This window comes from Netta rufina (genome assembly GCF_964035555.1).
Source record: "Netta rufina genome assembly, chromosome: 2".
NCBI lineage: Eukaryota > Metazoa > Chordata > Aves > Anseriformes > Anatidae > Netta > Netta rufina.
The window spans coordinates 90,297,566-90,311,300 of record NC_140124.1 but is presented as its reverse complement, the minus strand read 5'-3'; the positions used below and the strand labels follow the sequence as shown (position 1 = coordinate 90,311,300).

General features: G+C 36.7%; 1 protein-coding gene across 6 annotated transcripts in view; it reads left to right on the top strand.

The window, feature by feature from the left end:
- TMEM245 (transmembrane protein 245) overlaps positions 1 to 13,735 on the top strand; it is an 83,891-nt gene that overhangs the window by 23,519 nt on the left and 46,637 nt on the right. For 4 of the 6 annotated variants that reach the window (XM_084282757.1, XM_084282755.1, XM_084282753.1 and 1 more), the window contains 5 exons: positions 2,737 to 2,760; positions 9,043 to 9,147; positions 10,374 to 10,456; positions 12,492 to 12,582; positions 13,337 to 13,435. In XM_084282757.1, coding sequence (XP_084138883.1) covers positions 2,737 to 2,760; positions 9,043 to 9,147; positions 10,374 to 10,456; positions 12,492 to 12,582; positions 13,337 to 13,435 — 402 coding nt within the window. The remainder of the gene's footprint in view (positions 1 to 2,736; positions 2,761 to 9,042; positions 9,148 to 10,373; positions 10,457 to 12,491; positions 12,583 to 13,336; positions 13,436 to 13,735) is intronic. The other 2 variants (XM_084282756.1, XM_084282754.1) reach the window with 1 other exon arrangement.

The window sequence follows — 13,735 nt, the reverse complement described above, 5'->3', positions numbered from 1 at the left end:
TCGGGCCCTTATAAGAAAGACGTTTGATATTCTGCATGATGCTGTTGTCCTTGTTTGTGACAATTCTAACTAAAATTCACCTGGCTTTGTCATGGGTGGCTGGAACTGTGGGCTTCCAATGCTTGTCACACTAATGCTTTCATATTTCTAAGTTCTATTGGATATGCTTATTCTGTGTTGTGGGATCGTGGATGAATCATACTTCATTTGGGAAAGAATTTGGGAAGCAATGCCAATAGGATTAGGTCAATTTCTTAACTAAAAGTAGTTAAAAAACAAAACCTTCTGTACTTCTTTTTCCATCGCTCATCAACCTCTGGTTATTGTCTTGGAAATGCAGACAAATTTGAACTGAAGAGAAGTTCTGATTGAGCAGAAAGAAAGGGCATTGCTTTTCATTTTCATTATAAACAGTAGGTCAAGCTGTGCCTATATGTGCAGGCCTGGTTTAAATGTGGATTCTAGAAATACAGTGTCAGTACTGTATTCATTAGTCCCTGATTGTGGATTTGCCCCCTGGATCTGACAAACCCAGAAATTCAGACATAGGAGGCTTCTTGGAGGAAGGAGGAGGGAAAAGGTTTCTGTTGTTATCCATCTAATCACCTTAGAACTTAGTAGTTATAGTATGCTTAACAGCAGTCAAGAACTAATAATTTGCTTCAGTATAATAATAAAAAGTTTTAATATTTTGACTGTAGGTTTTTTTTTTATTATTATTATTAGAGTTTGCTAGAAAGTTTAGCATAATCAGTGGATCAGCTGCACGCACTAGACCTGCTAATTAGGATGTGCTGTTATTTTGCATGCATGTTTTCTGGTAGACTTCTGCAAATCATATAGTTAATACAAGGTGCTTTCTAGATATAGTGTAGTAGAATATTATACATGGAGGACTGTGTTAGATTGTTTATACTTAGGGTAAAGTCAAAATTTGTTTTTTCGGGTACAAAATTTAACATGTAGTTAAAGCAGGTAGTAACTAGACAGAATCTCTACCAGTGCATGTGCTATTCTAGGAAATATTTCCACAGACACGTAAGATGTGGTATAGACAGTATGCCAGTAATAAACTGTAAAAGTTGCTGTAGCCTTACTCATTTTGAATGACCTAAACATTAGACTTAAGCTATAACCTATTTTTAAATGTAGATTGATCACATTTATAGAACTACTTAAATATAGGGGTTGGTAAGATAACAGGCAGGTATAGTCCCCCATATTTTCTCTAATAAAACTTAATAGTAAAATGATTATTATTTTTGACATATGATGTTATTTCCTAGTTACTGTATTTATCATCCAATTTCAGGAGGCTGAAATTACATAAAAATACCAAAATGACTTCCTTTCACATTCTGCTAAAGCTCAGGCTAAGACTGGAGCTCTAGCTTTTGTTGCATTATAGTTGTTAAGTAGAGTAATACAACTGTGAGATCTACTTCTTTTTTCCCTGAAATAATCCAAATGTACAGCAGATTTTACTATTAGTATATGAAAAAGTAACATTAGAGGAAAAAGTATGATGTCGAATCTGTAAACATATCTACATTTCTACATTTTTTCCAGTAAGAAGTAAAATAAAAACAAACTGTACAGTAGCAATTTGAGGCTTTTGAAGCATTGTCATTGTTTTCCACAACTGTGCTTCTTTCGATGAGTACACTGAAGCCGTACAAGTAGGTAGGAAAGCTGGGTGCTTTGTAACATCCATTATTTTCAGATTCCCTGGTGTTCATCTTTCTTTGTATATCCGCTTCTTGCTTCTGATAAAACTTAATTAACGTTCTGAGTGGTGTTTTTTTTTTTTTTTTTTAATTAGATAATGTCCTTAAGTTTTATTTTTATTCAGAGCTAATATGATTTCAGGCAATTGGTGAAAACCCTAGATTAATTAAGAGTTTAATAATATTTCTTATTTTCAGGGAAGAACAAACTTCATATACTCGATCTCAACCTCTAACACAGATGAACAATAACATTAAAGCTTTTCACTGTTGTGGTTATGCTTCTATCTGAATGGTAATGGCTGGAGTTAAGAGTGTAGTCCTACATAAACTAAGCCTTAAAATGGGTGTACTTGTGTGTGCTTTGGTGAGAACTAGTTTCAATAATAATAATAATGTCCATACATTTGTTTGATCTTTAGTTTGCTTTGTGTGTATATCAGATTTAATTATGTACATGATATTTCTTTCTATGTTGTGACATTGAATATGAGTGTCGTAATATGAATGTGGTACTAAATTTTTTTTTTTAAATCGTAATTGACATAGCAAGGGTGTTTTGAAATAAAAACGAAACTGCCTGGGTTGGAGTATTAATGGAGTCAATAAGTGTCTCATGTTAAGTTTTGTTATTTTAGTAATGTGTACTTCTCAAAAGTAGAAATCCTACTCTGAAATGTTAGCTGCCAGTATAATGAAACTGGAATTGCCCAGGTTATGCTGATTGCTCTGTTAATATCATTAAAGTTGTTCTTAATTGTTATATCCCCTCTTTATTTCAAAAAGTACATGTTAATAGTAAAATCTATTTTCTTGCATTCAAAGTTTTTATGCTCTTTTCCTATTGCAGTTTACCTTTGTGTCTGGAACGATTTCATTTTCATTCTGTGGATGACTGCCTGCCTCTCATTGCTTTCCCCTCCCTCTATTACTGCGTTTTTCAATAATTTTCCACTGTGTTCTTGTCTTTTTTTCCCCTTTTCTTCCATCTCCCTCTGCCACTGACAAGCTGTGGCACTGGCTTAATAAGAAGGTAAATAAACCGAACAATTGTGATTCCAACTAATGGATTCTGCGGTTTTGGGGAGGGTTTGTTTGTTGTTTTTTTTTTTTTTTTTTTTTTTTTTTTCCAGCATGAACTCCTTAACATGCCTTGCTTCTTAGTTTTCTCTCCCAAGTGTCTCTTTTCCAGCTCTTGATATAAGCTACTGAAGGTCATATATAGTTCTACCTGATCTCTTGTCGTCTTCTAAAATAAACACACGTAGATACATGGTTTGTACAGCAGAACATTTCTTTTCAAGTGGTAGTTTGATTTAGTTGCACTTATCTTCACCATATATATGCATAACAAAACCAGTGAATTCCCTGACTTGAAAGCTGTCCTCTGCCCGGGAATGCACTGGTTACCTGAAATCACTCGGGAGTGCTGAGGGCCAGGGCTTGAGAAGCACAATTGTAAAGCTAGGAACGCAGGTGCTTGCATACAGAGCATTGACTGGTTTCTCTCATTGCTTTTATGGCATTTTGAAATGTCAAGTTGGCCTTGACATTCAGTCATGCTGAGCATAGCACGAGTGAAAGGAGGGTACCTGTGCTCTGAGAACTGAGGAATCTAATAACACTCCCAGGGAACGACGGCTAGTTTAAAAAAAAAATAAATAAATAATATAGCAGTTGGTATAGCTAACTTTTTTTTTTTTGCATGTATTTTAAAAGTACATGATGTGTTATGTATGAAATGTTCTCAGTTGACCTCACTCATCTTAGTCCACCAGGACTAGCTATTGGTCTTGGAGAACCCGCATCCCAAGAGACGTTAAAGCTGAATCAGTCCGTGTTTGGCCTCTGGTGTGACTGTGATATGGAAAACTCCTCAGTACAGCGATGTCTTTGTGAGGCTTGGGCAGTGCAATTGCTTCAGAGAAGCAGGGAGCTGGAGAAGGATGCCTGTAGGATGTGTACATCTGAAAAAACTCAGAGTTTTCAAAGTGAATATTTGAGTGTTTGATAAAATAGGGTAATTGAGGGGGGGGGAGCTAAATATCTTACCACTTCAGTACTAGTGGGTGAATCAGAGTGATGCTACACTCATGTATTGGGAATAGTGTAGCCAGCAGGCCCAGGGAGGTTATCATCCTCCTATACTCATCTCTTGTGAGGCCGCACCTCGAGTACTGTGTTCAGCTTTGGGCCCCTCACTACAAGAAGGACACCGAGGCCCTGGAGCATGTCCAGAGAAGGGCTACGAAGCTGGTGAAGGGCCTGGGACGCAAGTCCTGTGAGGAGCGGCTGAGGGAACTGGGGGTGTTTAGTCTGGAGAAGAGGAGGCTCAGGGGAGACCTTATTGCTCTCTACAGCTACCTGAAGGGAAGGTTGGGGAGCTGGAAGTTGGCTTCTTCTCTCAGGTAACCAGTGATAGGACTAGAGGGAATGGCCTCAAGTTGCGCCAGGGGAGGTTCAGGTTGGCAATGAGGAGACATTTCTTCTCAGAAAGAGCAGTCAGGCACTAGGATGGGTTGCCCAGGGAGGTGGTGGAGTCACCGTCCCTGGGGGTGTTTAAGGAAAGGTTGGACGTGGTGCTTAGGGACAGGGTTTAGTGGGTGACGTTGGTGGTAGGGGGATGGTTGGACCAGATGGTCTCAGAGGTCTTTTCCAACCTTGATGATTCTGTGATTCTGATTGAAGTAGCACATCGGCTGAGTAGCCATAATGAATTGAGCAAGTTTGATTTTTATTATTTTTCCCCACAGTTAATCAGTCAGCTCAGGGTTATATAACTGGGAGTGTTTCTGTGTTTGTGAAGGAGATGGTAGTGTAGCTTGCTTTATCATTCAGTTGTAATTGTCCACTGAAAGGGCAAACTTTGAGTTTTCTTTTGTCCTTGAATATAGTTTGGTTGTTTTAAGGTTGCATTTTTTATTTCCCAACTTAGAAATGTTTCTGCTATGTGAGTGGCTTATAATCAATAAATATGTACACCTATAATCCTTCATAAATGTTTTGATTAGTTACTGATTTGTTTGGTAAACATGTTTTGACTGTTAATTACTTTGAACTCCAAAATACTTATGTTTGTTCAGAGGTTCGCTTTATTGGGCAAAAACCTGCGGATATAGCTTCTTAAAGAGGGTGTTGTTTTTTTTTTTCTTTAGTTTCTTGGAGTTACTTTGGAAACTACTGCTTTGCTTTACAGTTCCATAGGAGGAGATCCTGAAGGTTGTTTAGTGTTATGCACAGTGTTAACTTCTGTGCACAATGAGCAAGTAGCAATAGCATTATAATCATGATGAAAAAAACAATGAAATACTCCATCAATTCTTGAGTTAAGTTTTTGTTGTTGTTGTTTTTAATTATATTTTAAAAATCATACTCTACCAGAAGCAAAGAGGAGACTTGTAAGACAGAACAGTGGATTCAGTTAAAAGATTGCTTCTTATGTGTCTTCCTTGTTTTTGCTTCTCTGAAGGGAAGTACTTTCTTGAAGACTAGCACGAGTTTCTGATAATTCACTGAGAAACTAAAAATATACCCCGTAGAGAACAGCAGAATTTGGAGTGATGGTTGATTGTGGCTGCTGGTGATAAACATAAGCTTTTTTTTTCCTTCCTGCTTGAAACTTTTTTTTAGCAAATGAGTAATACATAATTATGTTTAACATGGCATATATGCCCCAAAGTAGAGAATAGGTTCCACTGGGCTGGCATGATTTGTTCTTTAGGACATCACACATAGCAGGAGTCTTTATAAAGAATTACTAAATGCTGTTGCTGTTGGAGGGACATCGGTGTGAGTAGACTTGAGACATCATATAGCTTGTTCTCCAGCTATTCTAACTTAAGTACTCATCTGGTTTGTTTCAGCATAGTCCTGAGATGTGTTGTGATTACGGGCTTCCCCTCATTCTCATCAAATGATATCAATAAGATGATATCAAATATTAAGGGAACTAAAGGGGAATGTTAACAAGCCTAATGGCTAAAACGTATGGAAAAAATGCTGATAAATGGTGAAACTGTTTTTTAAAAAAACGATTCTTGTAATTTTGTGTAGATTTAACTGAAAATTGAATAGATATCCAGGTATGTTTCACTGTGTGTGTAATGCAGTAGGTGAAACAAATAAAAAAGTTCTGATGGCTACGCAGTGTGAGGACATGAAAACATGAATTCATAGATGATGTATCATACTGCATAACATAAGGAACCTGTTCAGATAGCATGATTCCTGGATGCCAGGCATGAGCAGAACTTTTATTACAGCTAAGTATAATAGGGCTAGCATCATTATCTGAAAGTTCAAAGCAAGGAGTACTTACAGATTATTAGTACTTACAGATTACTTACAGAGAAGGATTTTAACAGAATGCAGCGTGGCTTAAAAGCTTTTTTCGACCTTGAGCTAAATTTTAAAAATTAAAAAAAAATATAAAAAATGATACCTTTCCCTTCAAAATCTTGACAACTAAAGATAGCTTTTTGTGGTCAGTTTATCACAACTCAGTAATGTTTCAGTTTGGTTTTACAAGTGTGACCTTCTGTAGCTTAGGAGCCTGGCTTTCCTTACCTTTGCGTAATTTTGGATGTTGTGGCAGCATCAGCTTTCTGCTGTTGACTAACCTTTAGATGAAGAAGCTTGGAACTGAATTTAATACTTGATGATCTCTGGCTGATGATTAGCATTTAGTCAGTACATGTTTGTATTCGTGTGTGTGTCCACGATTTACAGAAAAGGTGTAAAGGGAGGACCTGATTCGGTGGTAAGTACAAGCACGCAGGGATTTAACTTTCTAGCTGACATGCAGTACTAAGTTAGTAGCTATGAATTATTTAGCACAAGTGTGCCAGGGTGAGTGCTTCCTACGGAAGTGTTGTGGGTAAATGCAGAGGAAGGAAGGGAGGTTTGATAGCAAGTAAATTAGAGAGGGAGTAAACATAGCCCTAAATTAATGTTGTGCATATGCTTTTACTTCTACCATACCCAGTCTAGTTCAGATTCTCTCCTCTGATTTCTATATACCAGTTGTTGAGCTTGGTGGGCTTGCGTGGCTGAGGTTTCTGCCTGTGCTAGTGGAGCATCACCACTGCCATTACTTTATTAACTAGACTAAAGGTAATTCAGGCTTCACATGTGCTGCAGCTGCACCTTGGTGGCAGTATAGGCAAACTACAGCCAGGAGCATCAAGAAGGAGATCCCTGCTGGTGGTGTTCAAGTTGAGAGAGTCCTCATCCTGGTCTTTGGGAATTTTGTCATCTCCTAGGAGTTGCTACCATGCCGAAACACCTAAAGCATCCAGCCTACACTGAGTTTCCATCTGTTGGATGCCCCTCAGTGAGGCTGATTCAAGTGCTATATGTAAGACTAACTAGTGGGTTTCTTTTCTCTCTAACTTAGAAAGTAATTAGCAATTAGTTTTTACTTTAACTAAGAAATAGCAAGGGCAGCTTTAATCATTTATGTCTTCAGTTTGAAGCCCATGTCAAAAAGTTTCCCTTCCCTGGCCATCCAGTGTTTTTCAGGGATAGTTTTTATTTCCGACCTTTAAAGCAGGGGCTTTCATTTTTGCTTCTCTTGCTTAATCCTTAGCTGTATTTGAAGTTCGGAAGGGCACAGCAAATCCTGTTCTCAGTCTTACTTCCAAAGAGGAAACAGCCCAGGTACAGGCTAGTCAGAAATTTTCAGAAAGCTGTGTTATTGCTACAGGCAGGTAGTCTTCCCCCCCCAGCACTGACAAGGCATTTCTGATGGCAGAAATATTTCAGCAATGGGGAAAAATGTTAAAAATATCCAAGGCATAGTATTTTGCAGATTCCTTTCTGCAGGTCGTGTAGATTTTGTTACAGATACTTGCTAGCTCAGCACTAGTTTCTTTTAATAGGATTTTGATTTCTTCTCGATGTTTCAGTATTTTGAACAACGGCTCTAAAACGCTGAATATAATTGTTGTGATAATTCAGATCCAGCCAGGAGTTGGGTTGGTTGTGAAAACTTGAAGTTAAAAAAAAAAAAAAAAAAAAAAAAAGGCACAAAAAACTTAATGAACATTAACTGCTTAAATGTATCAGGATTAGCTCAGGGGAAAACATCCCGACTATTTTTTTCAATTAGGAAATATAACTTCTGTTCTGGGGCCAATTTCACATGTAGAGATATGGCAAGTAAGGAGGAAAAAAATAATGTAAACCATCAGCAGGCTTGTTATTTTTGGAAGAGCTCTAACCGATAAATTATCATCCTAATCACTGAATATTTAACTTGTGCTCACTTAGAAATATCTTTTTCTGCTGCACATTGTTGATGACCTTAGTTAGTTCTCTTAAAGCTCAAATTTTACGGCTGTATTTTTTCTGCATTAATGCCAGATGGGATAAAAATAGCCTTGGTGTTTGAACCACAGAAGCTAGAAAAATGTGCTTGGTCATACTTGCATGAGCTTTCACAACTTTTTAGGTGAACAGTCAAGTGGTGTATGAGATAAAGCTCAGCTGGCACTGTGTAGTCACGTAGTGGAGCAGTTTTGTTCTGAATGAGATCAGCAGAATCCCTCTGATCTCAAGTGGTATCGCTGTTACTTGTGCACATGTGCAGAATGTGCCTTTCCACGAACCGACAGAACAAATGTGGCTATTCCCTCTATCACTAGATTCAGCTGATTCGTGTTTATAATACTGAGAATCCTTTTGAGATTGAAAGTAAATGGAATATCTAGTGCACAATAATTGCCCTGATCTTTAATAATTTAGAAAACTTCCAGTCCCTTTTCAGAAGGTGATGAGCAGCTTTAAAAATCTCATAATTTCCAGCAATATGTCTGTAGTCATTTAGAGGGTTGCTAGCTTATTCAGTTTCAGAAGTCATGGTTGTACTTTATGGTATACCTTGTGTTGGCTTCCACGTAAACTTCTTAAACTTGTTAACTTCTATGCAAATAGCATCTGTAAGCTTCCAAGTGGTAAAGGACAAGAAACAAAGACAAATTCTAGGGTTGTAGTTGAGATGAGTGCTAGTCTTGTTAGGTCTATTAAGTAAATGTTGAATTACTGCTTGCTTTGCAGAGCTTGCCATGTCTTGTGGTACTGTGTAAATGTTGTTTGCAAAATCACATGTCATACCATGACCTTAATCATGCTAACATTGCTTGTTAATTGTTCATCTCAGAGCTTTGGCATTAATGCTGTTTTATTAGAGCCTGATTTTTGCACCCTGGTTGTAAATAAAAATAACAATACCGTCAGATAGCATCTAACATTGCTTTCATTACAGATTGATTTATATGCCATGATTTGTTTTTTCTTTTTTTTTTTGTCTGCACAGATGATCGTGTGGTTGGAGAAAATGCTAGATAAAATAATCAGCATTTTCATAATATTTTTGCTAGTAATAGGAACCCTTCTGCTAGCCCTGCTCCTTACTGCAAAGGTACAGTGCGCTGAAGAATGTAATCATAGAGCTCATTGTAAAAATTGAATGAGTTACTGATATTTATGCAAAATTGTGTAGCTTAAATAACTTTTTGAAATATTTAGCAATTAAATGTTCTGTAGTTGAACTCATATTAAAAAATGGTGGAATGGTAAAAATATATATTTGTATTTATGTAGAGAGATTTTGAGATCTGAAATTTATTCTGATAATCTAATTGCTAGCTTATATATTACAGTAACAGTTTGGTTTTGCATCTGGTTAGTTTTCTTGGCAATGGCAGAGCTACTTCGAATTTTGTTCTTTTTAATTTACCTTGCATCAAAAAACTTATTTGCAAAATGCTTAAGGTGCATTTGTCAATTCATTTGTATAATTGCCTGTAACAACCTCACCCTATACCATTTCGATTTTAAATGTGGGGATTCATGAGAGATATTCATTTTAATTGATTTTTGGTTTGTGGCTGTTTTTTTTTCTCACCAGAAGAGGTCACTCATGTCTCTCTTTCCGCGTTTTTTCCTCTTTTTTTTTTTTTCTTTTTTTTTTTTTTTTCTTTTTGAGCTGTAATTCATTCTGGAAATAGTCAATGGAGACTGAATGTTTCGCTTGCATACAGTTATGGAACAAAAATCAGATGGGTTCTGATGTTAGTCTCCTTTTTCCAAAATGTAGGCTTACATAATGTCAAGTACTTAAAATCGAAAGCTTTAAAAGCTGTGCAAACATTCCAGCCTAAAGCTTCCTTACATTCATAAAAGGAGCATTAAGATATTTGTCTATGGAGTCTTTTATCTTTCTTACTGAAGAAAGAATTTGCTGAGGCACTTCATTGTATGGTTGGTCATATTAGAGCTGAGCATTCATTAATTTTTATACTTCTTTGATCCATGGCTTTAAAAGATGTATCTGAAACTATGCTTTGTATTTTAGCACTTTCTTTGACAGCACAGCCGTATTGTTACTTTTTTTCACTGATGAGATAAGGTTCAAATTGCCATTTGCCATTACTAGTTACACAGTGCATGACCAAAACTGTCAGAACAGAAAAAAAAATGCTGTTTTTTGTATTGATTGTTTTTCTGGGTTAATGGCACTTCATTCTTCATAATGGGTTGTCTGTGTTGTAAGAATTATTCTTTAAACGTATCACAAACTCTCTGACTGTGGGTAGAGTTCTAGTTTGCATTACATAAGATTTCTTCTCTCTGTATTTAATTTAGGTACATCAGGAGAGCGTTCACATGATTCAAGTCACAAGCAGCTTGATCAATGAGACAGTAGCCAGTCACCCAGAATGGGCAAAGTAAGAATGCTAAAGTTAAACGAATAGTGTAGGGTGGATAAACAAGCTTCCAGGTGCTGTTAACATTTTTCTTTAACTTAAAAAGCCCCCAAGGTGAACAGAAATGGGAGTAACTGTTGCAGGCAGATGTAAAAGCTGAGCTCTCAGGCCGCAGCAGTGTTTATGCGTCATTCTGGAAGAGACTCATGGTATCTGATCTGAGAACTGTTTGGACTTTGGTGGAGAAGGACAGCTGTATAAACTTCTCTAGTTACAGTTTTGGAGGAAAGCGTGCATGGTGCTGAGAATAAAGAGGCCAACATTCCTTTTGCTTTTACCTGGAAAAGAAAAGTAATAGGAAAGATTGCTCTAAAAGATTGTGAGCTGTGAGCTGAAATATTTTTTCAATGTAGAGAGCTGGCAGCACAATGCTTTTGACAGAATAGAAGTTGAAATAAATGTTTCTGGAGTGAACTGAAAAAGAGTTCAAGGGTGGAAAGAATGGTGGATGGGAAAAGTTTGGTATGAATTGGTTAGGAAAGGCTGTTTCTATTGAGAGTAGATGTGTGTTATATATAGAAGAAGCCTGTAGATGTGATATATGTAATGATTAAAGAAAAAAGCAAGGTAAATGTTGAGGGAGGGAGAAGATCATGAAAGAAATGAACATAGAGGAAAAAAATAGGGTGGCCTGCTGAGCAAACTGATTGCATGAACAGCAGAGTGGAAATAGGTAAGACTGAAGGAGTGTGGTTTTGAAGGAGGGTTGTTCAGGTTTACTTTTGTTCTGCTTCAGCTAAACAGACCTTGAGTAAAGGTGAGTCCAGGCACTTCATGGGGAAAAAATAGTTGACTTTTTTTCAAGAGCACCTTCTAGACAAAAGCAACAACAGTTTAATAGGATCAAAAGAAACTGCATGCTGTGTTCTAAGAGCAAGGGAGGTTTTCAAAAATAGAACTAGCATGATATAATTGATAAATGCTATAATAAAGTATTTTAACTACTTAATCATAAACATTTTAAAATGTTCTCTCTTGATTATTCCTTCATGGCATCTCTTCTGTTATTTGGCCTTCCCATTTTGCTATAGGATGGGATTAAGTAGGACTAAGGAAAATCAAGTTTGACTGTTCGAAGCATATTCACATAATGAAAATACTGGAGCTCTAGCTGAGTAATTAACAGAATTTTAGTTAAAATGTTTACTTACAATATCTTTTAATAGGAATAAGTGTATGTCCTATCAAATCTATCAAGCTTCAGTCAGCTTTCGGAGCTTGATATTTACATTATATTTAGAGGCAAGTGACTGAAATGTCTCTGAAATCCTATGCAGAACATTCCTGAAGAGTGACATGGGCAGAACAGCTTCAGTGTTGAGTTAGGTGAACAAATTCAGCAGTTTGGGCTTGCCTTTTTTTTTCTTTCTTTTTTGAAGGGCTGCAGTACAGTCATTAAATCAAGATGTAGAAAGTCAAAGCAGGGAATGTGTGCCCTCTATTCAAAAGTGCTGAAATGCTGGCAATTCAGTGGGTCCATTACCTGAAAGTGGCAGGAATCCCTGAAGATAGGTATGAGTGGATAGCTTTGTAGATACTTGGAAATAACTGGCGCTCCAACCTATTGCTTCATCCTATTCCTTATGCAGGGGAACAACATTAACAATTAGCATTCAGCTCATAATTCAGAAGGTTGTCTTTGCAACTAAAAAAGATTGGATTATACAGTATTTGTCAGAAAGCTAGGAAAATTCATACGAATGTAATGTGAATAAGGATCTCTTTTTGAAAAAGTTGAGATATGAATTGAGCTAAGGTTTCAGGAACCTTAGTGAATTACAAATGTAATGACATGTCCTAGACTGAGTTTTGCTTGGCTTACTAAGAAGTCTGCTCTTTGGACATGTTCAACAAAATTGCCTAGCTGCAGTAAAAGTGTTTAACCTTAGCTGTTTGTTGTTGTTTCGATGTGTTAATTTGTATTGTGTTTCAGGTATAATGAAGTGAGTAAAATACGTAACAATTAACTTTGTTTTTCTTCTTAAAAACAAAACAGCTGGCTCCCAGAAGCCCAGGTTATTCAGAAGGCACTCAACTCAGCAGCTAATAACGTGTATCAGTATGGCCGAGAGTGGATTACACATAAGGTAAGAATAACATCCCCCTGCCTTTTTTAATGTGTAGATTTTGTGTATTTCATGAAAGGAAAAAAGAAATAAAAAGGTTTTCTCAGTGTTCCTTTCCTATGTGGTTAGCTGTTCTGTTAACGGATCTACTCTTTCTAATCTTCAGTCTGTGAGGGAAGGAAGGGTGGGAGTGGTTTCAGTAGTCTTTGTGCTCGGAGGAATATTTTTTTATAAGAGCTGAAAAAAATCTATCATTTGAATAAGATTGCCAGTGAAAATACATCAAACAAAGATGAGTAATTTTTTTTTATCTGGTTATAGCTGCCCAATTTTAGAAAATGTACTTTTTTTCTCCCCTACCACCAGTATTCTAATTTCTGTGTGGGCTATGTGTGGTAGATTGACATGTTATTTATTTATTTTTAAGTTAACATTCTTCAGGAGGATTTGCCATATGCATTTTGATATCTAGCACACATCTCAAATAATTTGAATGTTTACTGTGAGTAAGATTTTGGATTAAGCATTTTAGAGACTGTTAGTTTTTTGGTGTAGATAGAAGCCTGAGCTTAGTGTGGCAGAATGTTTTTTACAGATAAAACCTTTGTTAAGAACCATGAAGTGTATATTCCATACTAATACTCATTTTTTCCAATTACCTGAGTTTAGGCCATGCCTTTAATGACAGTTTTGTGTGATTCGTCAAGCTTTGGGTTTGTCAGTAGATGCCAGCTTTGTTCTGTCCCTTGTAATAAAGGATTTCTGTATGTTTCAGCTCCATAAGATTTTAGGAGAAAAAGTGAACAACACCGCTGTGATTGAAAAGCAAGTGCTAGAGCTCTGGGACAGGCTTTACCACTCTTGGTTTGTGAAGGTGGGTAACTTAAATCATATTTATAGTAACTATCACTTAGATTAGTAAAAACCTTGGAGTACTGAGTAAATATCATAATAACAGAAAATTAGTTTTTTAAAAAAGCTCATTCTACAGCTACAGTTTGAGTACATTCAGAACTATGTCCTTATGTGCGTACAATTATGTATTATAAATTGCAACATTAGCAATTGAATGTATACTGTGTTCACTTTTTATATTTAGTATTTTGTAGTTTAGAGCATTCTATTGAATTTTTGTGATCTTGAGGGGTTAGGAAAAAGCTGATATTCTGCCCGA